This window comes from Centroberyx gerrardi, chromosome 7, assembly GCF_048128805.1.
Source record: "Centroberyx gerrardi isolate f3 chromosome 7, fCenGer3.hap1.cur.20231027, whole genome shotgun sequence".
Classification (NCBI taxonomy): Eukaryota; Metazoa; Chordata; class Actinopteri; order Beryciformes; family Berycidae; genus Centroberyx; species Centroberyx gerrardi.
This window is the reverse complement of record NC_136003.1, coordinates 12,230,745-12,240,762: the sequence shown is the minus strand read 5'-3', so window position 1 is coordinate 12,240,762 and position 10,018 is coordinate 12,230,745. Positions and strand designations below refer to the sequence as shown.

General features: G+C 44.7%; 1 protein-coding gene across 1 annotated transcript; it reads right to left on the bottom strand.

The window, feature by feature from the left end:
- On the bottom strand, positions 1 to 1,232 carry foxd7 (forkhead box D7). Its single transcript, XM_071918521.1, has one exon. The coding sequence runs from the start codon at positions 1,230 to 1,232 to the stop codon at positions 252 to 254; it is 981 nt and encodes a 326-aa protein (XP_071774622.1). The 3' UTR covers positions 1 to 251.
- Positions 1,233 to 10,018: the final 8,786 nt, after the last annotated feature.

The following is a 10,018-nucleotide window of genomic DNA, read 5'->3' as shown; positions in this document are numbered from 1 at the left end:
CGTCAATTAAATATTTAGACAAAAAATGATATTTCATGATCAAATTAAAAAAAAGGCGCCTGCTAAAAGAAATTTTTGCCATTAAAGGAGGGGAGGGAAGGATGGTTTTAAACATATCTACAACATTCTTTTAAAACAGATCCGTCCAATTTCCAACACTGGCGAAATCGTGTGCTTCTGCTTTAATTGTCTCTGTTACCTGAGATACAAATGAAAACACGAATTCAAAGTCCGCTTTAATATCGCACTGATTATTCATTCGCACTGCTCATGTGTTTGGCCAGGTCAGAGGCGCCGCGCTGAGTCTGTAATTTCTGATACTCCTGGTGTAAACTGAGGAGGTGCGGGGACGCCGCGGGGTGGAAAAGCGCAGGAGACGCGTAGGCAGCGCCGGAGGTCAGGGGAGAGGAGAAAGCAGTACATTGAGCCGGGGAGAAGGGTTCAATACCGGGCTGCGACTGGAGGAAAGCCTTGGCCGCCAGGGCGCTCCGGGAGAAGAAGCTGGACAGAGCCGGCAGGATGCTGCTGACAGGTGGGATGGAGGCGGGCGCGCACGGCGACGGCGCGTGGTGATGGATGTACGGGTATATCTCCAGGCTGGGCAGCTGCAGACCCGCCGCGCCGAGCCCGTAGGCGCCGTGGGGGAAGCCGTGCAGTCCGCTGGGCTCCAGGTGCTGCTCCTTGAGCGCGCCGAAGCGAAAGTGCTGCCGCTTGAACCGCTTCCTCCGACGCAGAAAACTCCCGTTCTCGAACATGTCCGAGGAGTTGGGATCCAGCGTCCAGTAGTTGCCCTTCCCCGGGTTCCCGGGCTCTCTGGGCATCTTTACAAAGCAGTCATTGAGCGACAGGTTGTGTCGGATGGAGTTCTGCCAGGCTGGGAATTTCTCACGGTAATAAACGAAGCGATGGCTGATAAAGTCACATATCTCGCTGAGGGTGAGGCGTTTCTTTGGACTCTGCAGTATGGCCATCGTTATCAGAGCGATGTAGGAGTATGGAGGCTTCACCGACGTGGGACCTTTGGTTTTTGCAGGGGAACTCGCCGACGAAGGGCTGCAGGAGTCCCGGTCCTTACTTTGGCTGCCGGAGGACTCGGTCAAAGTCTCCGTGTCGCGGTCCTGCTCGCTCTGCGCCTCACCCAAAGGTAAGAGGTGCTCCTCTCCGTTGTCTTTGAGTTCCTCTCCCACCACGTCGATAACAATATCCTCCATGAGGTCCAAGTCCAATGTCATAGTAGATGTCCGTGGGTGCAGCCGATATCACCTGCCAACAGGTGGGAGGGTGACAGCTCTCTTCTTAAATGCGAGGAATAGATTTTTACGCACGACTCATCTCCATTCACAAAAAAAAGTGAACGCAAAAGTCTGAGGCACAAACTCTCCTCCTACTTTTCAAGACGAGACAAACAACCTCTCCAAACCACAAGGCATCCGTGCGGATATCCCAATTTCGATGCCTAAGCGCAGGAAAACGGTCAGCGAGTGATTTCTCGTGTGCGTAAAGCGTAAAAGTGTGCGTCCTCCGAGATGTCCAGCATCATCTGTAATCTTTGTTGCTTTCCTGTGGATCGGGTGGATGTGATGTCATGTCGAGGCATGAGGAACAGGATCCTGACCAATGGAAACGATGCAAAGGGTACCATGAAGGCCTATACCAGCCACCGGTTCACTCTCATCATCATCCCATCAATCTGCATTCAACATCATGGACATTAGAGCTCCATTCAGTAAAAAAAAACCGATCATATGCGCATGAAATTAGAATAAGACTATTTGTCAAAGAGAATAAGACCATATTCATCCGAATGTTTATTTCAGCTGCTCTTCAACTGGATCTAATTATCACAATACATTTGAATAAAATGAATGTAAAATTTAATGACTACAGATGTTTTATGAGTTTCTCTAATACATCCAGATTTTATATTAGGCTACTCCTTTAACACTGGAAATATTCGTAGTAGAACACTCCTAATCTAAGTTTATTATTATTATTTTTTTTTTTTTTACAAATTAATTTTATTTCATACGGTTTTCGCCTCTGCGAAAGTAGTTTGGTCTTATTACAAACGGGGCGAAATTCCGTATTACAGTAACTTGAAGCCCAATTTTGTCGAAAGTCCCAATTATAAGAAAAAAATAACTTTGACATCTTTATACTCTATAGATCCAAAAATGGGGGGAACACTTTTCTAAAACAGCGGATAAAATGCTGTCATCTAAATGTTCTAGTGCATTTTGTCCTTTTGTTTCAAGTGAGAAAGGACAATAAAAGCAGTTTTATTTGGGGACATCAGATCAGAGTCCTGCAGACAGAGGGGGGAAATCCCTCGACACTTCTCTACGTGAGGCAGGGGCTTAAACCTTAATCTCCCTCGAAGGCGTCTGCAGCCGCACTTGACGCACACAGTTAATGCACAATTATATGTTTTCAGCAGACCTACAACAGGGCATAATGCGGGAATGACTGATTTTGTGGTGCTGCCTAAAATAATAATTTGCACCCTTTGAATAAACTGATAAGAAGTAGACTGTGCCTGTTATTAACCGAGCAAAAATCGCACTCAGACTTTCGTTTCCATACTAAAGAATGCCTGAAGAATGAAAGAAATATTAATAAATAGCACCATGTGTGAAATGGAGAAGGGAAATAAAATATTTGACCTGTGTATTGTGGTGAAGAAACCCTACACTCTCTGCTCTCCGTTTGAGCGCAAACCTATCAAAGTCCGCCATAACCCCGTCAGATTATCTTCTTTAATAATGGGCGACTGAAAGCAGAATGGTAATATTGGGATGAAAGTAATAGATTTTCACTTGCCCAGACATAAAAGAGGAGTCAGGAGTGGAGGGCGCTTTCGGTATTGTTGGGAGGCCCCTGGTTGTTTGTGTTTAATGATGGAGCCCTTTGTTGGGGATTCCCACATTTCCTGCCTCTAATCGTATTGATACCTCGGGGCAGAGGGGGACTGGGTCCGGACTGGGTGGGCTCTACGGTACCAACAAAGCTGCAGATGATTTCCCAAATTCATCACGCATGTCTTCAGATTGGAAACAGGCCCAACGCGTTGTGTGGTTTCAATAACCCGAAAGCAGGGGCGTCAAATCACTAAAACCCGAAGGTATATGGCGAAGTCCCTGCACCCAATATCATCTGACACCAAAACTTCGACACACTTACACTGAATCATTTCTGGGGACAAGTGGAGCGCGGACTGATGACCGAGGAGACATTTCCACTGGGTCAAGGTGATAAATTATTGGACGGAGGTCACCGAGCTGTCTGCAGGGACAACTGGTGCTGAAGGCTGCGCTGGTGTGTATTTTGTTTAGATATGGCTTCCAAATAAATTCCTGGCATTTTTGTGAGATCTTTGCCCTCCATTATAATGATAAAAACTACAAGATCAATTTGGACTCACTAGGCTAAGGCATGGCAAGCGTCCATGGTGAAGGGGGTAAAAAAGAACCAAATAATTCTACTGCATTTCTACAAATAGGTGTAATAAAATTTTATGCATGAGAAAAGTCACCCGCCTTAGAAAAATGGAAGTGAAATATGGAAACGTTCAAATCGATTTTTTTCTTACCCAAAAGACCCCCACCCCACCCCCCACCCCCTCTCTCTCTCTGAGCGCACACACACACACATTTCAACAATAACAAATCTGATGTCCAACAAAAGGCCTTTGTAATAATCTTATTTTTATTCAGTCGAATACGCTGGAAAGCGCACAGCCACCAAGGACTTCATGTAATAACATCAAGTTGCAGGAACTAAACAGCCTGAGGAATCTCACTGGATGGCTGGGATTACTTTGGATAAACGGACCTCGATACGTTTAGGTCAAGGGCATTAAAGTGAGATGGAGCTGTTACGGGCTACTTCAGTTGTAATATTTCCTTATCTCAATGAAAACCTTCTATCCCGGCCAAACGGCTCGCATGATTTTCAGAGTGATAAAAAGTGAATGTGTTTCTCATTGGGGAAGGTTGAAACAACTTCAAAGACCTGAGGTTGTTTTCAGTCATTTTCACATAATGCCCCCTCATCTTGATTCCCTTAAAACCTTGGCACTGCAGTGGACAATAATATAACGTGTAATTTAAGGTATCATGAATCATAACGGCATGAAACCAAGTCAGACTACGGAGAGGTGCCGAGCCAAACAGTTTATCTCTCTATTACTCTCTATCTATCTATCTATCTATCTATTTATGGTGTGTGTGTGTGTGTGTGTGTGTGTGTGTGTGTGTGAGAGAGAGAGAGAGAGAGAGAGAGAGAGAGAGAGAGAGAGAGAAAGAGAGAGCCATGCTGCGCTTTGCTTTGATTCTGTTTGGGGAGGATACACGTGTAAATTTCACTAGCTGATCTGGCAAAGCAATATATTTGATTTATAGGCTGACAAATGACCCCATAACACACAAAGTGATGCAACCTGTTCACTGCATTGTATCATCTAATTGTTTCCTCATCTGCACCATGTAATTTCGTACCTCAATCATCATCGCGGAGTCATTTTTGAGGAATGATACATCTGTATCTGCTGTTAAATCGCCGGAATTACAAGAGCAGCAACACATAAGGAAGGATGCAGCCTGACTAAATGTCGTATGGCGCCATCTTGTGGCGTAAAAGTAAAATGCTACTACTGTAGTCCATCTGATATTAGAGATGAATGGTTTTAGTCTGTTTGAGGCAATGCATGCATAAAATTAACAGATTGACAAAACAAATAAATAAATAAATATTTTCTGATGTGATTTGTTTAAAAAGCAGGCCTGATTTGGGCCAATGTTGTCTAATATGAAACCGACAAACTATGGCTCTTCCCCTTCAGAGTGAAGAGGTTCTTCTTCTGATGAGCACATGGTATTTGATTGCCGCTCCTGGGGTTTCAAAGACAAAATAAATAATTCTCCTCCTTCCATCACTACATGTGAAAACACAGACTGCATCACTGGAAGTGCTGGCTCAGCAGGTCAGATGCATACCATACACTCATGATGTCATGAGTTTGAATCTGACCTTTGACCTCATGACCTTTATCGCCATGACATCCCCTCATCCCCATCTTACTTGTCACTCTCTACTGTATAAGACTACATATATTTTTAAAGAAAGTGTGTGTGTGTGTGTGTGTGTGTGTGCGTGTGTGTGTGTGTGTGTGTGTGCGTGTGTGTGTGCGTGTGTGTGTGTGTGTGTGTGTGTGTGTGTGTGTGTGTGTGTGTGCTTGAAGGGAAAAGGCAGTTTGAATTGTCTGTTTTAACATCATATTAATTTGGTTCTTGAAGCAAAGTAGTTTAACATTAACTGAAAGCAAACAGATTGCATTACAGAGTTGGACAGATCCGACGTATTGCGTCAGAAATACATTTTTTGGGCGAGTAGTCATCATCTGTAACTGATAAGATTTTGGAAATAGTCTTCTCGAGTTTGCACACAGTATGATTTACATTTCCAACTGAGGAACATGGCCTTTTATTCCAACAGAAAGCTTATTCACAGCACTGACATCCTTACTAAAAATAATCATAATCCTATAGTAGCCTAAATTTTAGAAGCATACTGTCCAAATATGCAGCAAGCCTATAGGAATATTAGGCCTATCATATGATTATATAGTGATACCAAAAAAATTGCTATTAAAATACTGTTGAGTAATACAGATGCACTGTACCTATAGATACATTATAATATTATGTGATTTTTCATTTACAGGAAATTCTTCATTACCAATAATTTGTATGCTTATCTTATGTTAATTGTATTGTAGCCTATGCTTTGATTCCCATACAGTTGGCATGCAGCCCAGACTTCATTTCAAGCACAACTAAGCCACCATGTGAGATCTTGCAAAACAATGTCAGGAAAATATAAGCCAACAATGAGAAATAACACCAAGAACTTTGATTCAACTCACAAATATGTTCAGGTCTGCTGGTATATTTAACTGGGAGTCTGTTGATTCCCTTCACTGGCTCAATGTTGTCACGAGTGCAGGTATTTACTTTGGCAAAAATCATAATACGATTAGGAAGGGGACCAAGTAACCTCTGTCTGGGGATTAGTCTAACCCAGAATCTTGAATTCAAAGTGGTGATCACATGCTTTCGTTTAACCAATCAGGGATGCAATAGGAATATGCTAATTAACACTTAATTATCTCAATTATTATCTACTTAGAGCATTGTAAATGAACTAAATCCTCCTCTCCGCCTGGGTAATGTTGGGTTAAACTGAATCAAGGACATTTACGTTACTCCTGGACTCTCTCAGTAGAGGGAGCTGTTGCTTTACTGATGAAGCTTTGTCTGGCTTCCAAATGAAGCGGTGGCTTTTACTTACATCCCTCTCCAAGTGTTTGAGTTTGAATGAGTTCACACGTTCATCATCATCATACCTGTTTGCTTGTGTGCCTGTTTCGACTAGTTTCAGGATTTGTATGCAAATGAACAGCGATGCCACTTTTCCCAGACCCCGTCTTCCCCACAGGTGAACAGGATCCGTTTAGGACACACTCCATAGTGCGCCCACAGTGTCAGCATGCATTGGGCTCAGCTGACCTCAGTGTGCGCTCTTCTGTGTCGATGCATCACCGTGATGCCGTGCCAAATGCCTGTGGAACTTATGGCTGAAATTTCCTAGATTATTTTCTATTGGGCCTGACAGCGGCGGTTTGTCTGCAGTGTAGTGTTCCCCCCCCTGAGCTGCTGTCAGAGCTCAGATGGGGCCTGAGGATGGAAGGAATGCAGATGTTTTGTTTTAAAGCCCAGCGTGTATCATAGTGACTGATTGTCATGGGTCAGCGGCTGGATGGAGGGAGTGCGTACGGCAGCGAGTGAGTTATTAACACATATAGGTTGTATGAGAGGGAACGGCGGTGTTATGATGAGGAGGGAAACAAAAAAGTAAATGTTTGTCCCCCAGCTCCCTGCCTGCATGGCTCACAGACAGGACAGAGGGGTTGAGGGAGAGAGATAACATGGCATGATATAGGCCTCCTGTGGTGAGGTGCACCTATCTATCCCTGTCAGGTTGGAGGAGCCTCAGACTGGGTCTTCTATCTCCCTCTGCTATCATCTTGACTGGCATGGCTTTGACAGCGAGTTACGGCTTGTCCATAGAAGAGTTTTCTGGAAAAAGGTCTGTGGTATGAAGAGGATTTGTTTAGACTGAGATCTCCTGAGAAAAGGAACCAAAGCACCGATCTCAGACACGGGGCTGTGTGATGTACATGGGCAACGATACTCCTGATTCCAGCGTATAAACACAACCAGCAGGACCGCCGCCGCACACTTGCTTTCATGAGGCTTTCCAACGTTTGGATTTGAGAAACCACAGAGGTCAGCGGGAGCAGACCACCTGGTTTTGGTAATTCCTAAAAAACATAACTGTAGGACGGTTTGCTTAGACTGGAGCTCGGAGGGGGAAGAGATGCCGGGTTAGGCCAGACTTCTCCGCTTACTCAGTGCGCATAATTATCCGAACAGCTGCGAGAGAAAACAAGATCGCAGAGCCCTATGAATATTTTCAAATTAGACTTCTATGATCCTTGAATGCGTCTATTTATTAGGCTTTTATTGAGTATATTAAGTTCCATATTGGTGCATTTTCTCTCTCCAAATGTATATACAATCCATACTCCAGACGCAGTTAAAATTTGACATTTCATACTTGTGCTTTTTGACAGAGTCGGTGCCACATAAAAGACCCACAGTAAATCATCCTCTGACATCTGGAGCAAGTGGTTTGGTCACATGCACGGACCCCCCCCACAACCCCCCCACCGCCCCCCACCCCCCTCCTGTGAGCATAGAGCACCGTGCAGCAACTGGTCCCTGGGTACCACCGGGGGTCAAGACCCGTCACTGGTGGGTTGTGTGTATTTAGAGGTCAGAGGTCAGCCTGCTACACTGAGAGCCCGTGTTCTTCCCACCATGGGCCCCTTCATAATCCCTCAGCACCCCTCAGACAGACACACACACACACACACACACACACACACACACGGACACACGCAAGCAAAGACAAACTGCTTCTATATCATGTGTTTCCCTCTGTTTTTTGTTGATTTAGTTTTATTTTAGCCCAAAACTGCCCTGCTCACCTTTTTCCTCTTGCCAAACCACCATTGCTAATAAGAATTTGCAATTCATTAATTAATTGACATGCCCGGCTGAATAAATGTTAAATTAAATGATTTTCTTCATTTATATACAATGTATAATGCATGCAGTCAACGTTTCACTCGCACACACGCTCATATACACACAAACACACACACACACACACACACGCACACACACACACACACGCACACCAGCCCAACTCGGCCAACTGCCCCTGCCTCCTCAGCTGTGATGCTAACACATTCCAGGGATGATTCCCACCAGAGAAGTGCGCCGCTGACAGATACATTCCTCCACTGGCATTCCTTCAGCCAAGCCACCTGGGTCTCTCTTTCAGCTTCTGCATGTTTCGGGGGGGCCTGCTGCTGCACCGCTGTCCCGCACCCTGTCCCCCGTGTCCCTTTTGATATCCTTGAACAGTGGCAGCAGAGCCCCTGAAACTGGAAATGAATACAGGTGAAACATGGATTCATTTCAATAGAGAATGTGACGGGATAGGAATTCGGGGGTTGAGGTACAGTATTATTTTCACTAGGTTTCGTGTGCGGTTGAAACCCTTTTGTCCAACCTGGCCGCCCTACTGGTTTTCCACAGCTAATGTCTTGACCATGTATTTGTGTTGGAGAGAGATTGTTTACTCTGGGAATGTGTAGGCGGTGAAGGATGACAAATGGCAGTCGCTCCCAGCTCTCGTTCCTTTCTGGACACTGTCATATTGCCTGGGAAATTAATTCATGCAAATCCAGACCTATTGCACCACAATGCTGACTAAACAGAAGGTGCACGTTACATGGACTAGCTCATCCAGACTTGTCCCTCTTTAATCATCTATTGCTGTGCCTGATAGCGTCTTGTTGAAGGATTAATGCACTGTGACTGACAGTGTTCTTACAGAGGGGAAGATCTCTCTCTGATTCAAGGCCTGATTGAAGTCACTTTGATTCAAGTGTATAAAAGTTGCCTTCAAGACCACAAAGGTTTTGTGAAGTTATATGTGAGAAAAGTTGGTCAGCGGTTATGATGGTTAGTGTGGATAGCTACAAACATGTAATATGTAATAAAGGTGCATGTGAATAAGTGTTTTCTTGCCATTGCCATCATCCAACTTTGAATGTTGTTCATGTGAAATTTTTCCGATACATCCGTTAACACATGAATTCAGGACTAGCATTACTTCTGACAGAGAAGAACTGTGTTCTACAAATAGCATGCTGACTTTGTACCACAGGTGGCAGCAGCAGTGGTTTGATGTGTGGTTGGAGTGGTTACAGTGTGTCACAAGGTTGATGGTCAGTGATGGGTAACTATGCTGACTGTTTCCCAGCAGCTTCCCTTTGTCCTTCCTGGGGACGAGAGTCTTGTGATGGGAAATCCAGGTCACCTGCTCACTCAGGCCCCTACGCAGACTGTCTGTACACACGTGAATGCATGCATGCAATCACTCACGTAGGCTCGCACACACACACACACACACACACACACACACACACACACGCCTTCGCACACAGACATGCCATCACTCTGTCTCCATCTTTCTCTCTCACACACACGCAGACACACAATGAAACAAACATGCCCATACACACCTACAGACACACAGAACTAGAGTGTCAGTGTCCTTGCCTTGAAATCTTCAACCTGCTCCCAGGCGTTTCCCTGTGTGTCCTCACTTTCCTTCCTACTGTAAACAGATCAGTGTTTATCTTCTGTCTCTTTAACCTGCTGCAGACAGCAGACACACTTTGTTCTGCTCACCAGATTTAAACACCAGCAGCCTTGAATTTCAGTAGCTTCAACTTTCATCCATCCTTTTGTTCCTTTTCCATATTTAATGGAAAAGGTATAAAAGGATATGAGTGCAGGCAGACTTTTTCCCCTCTGCAGCC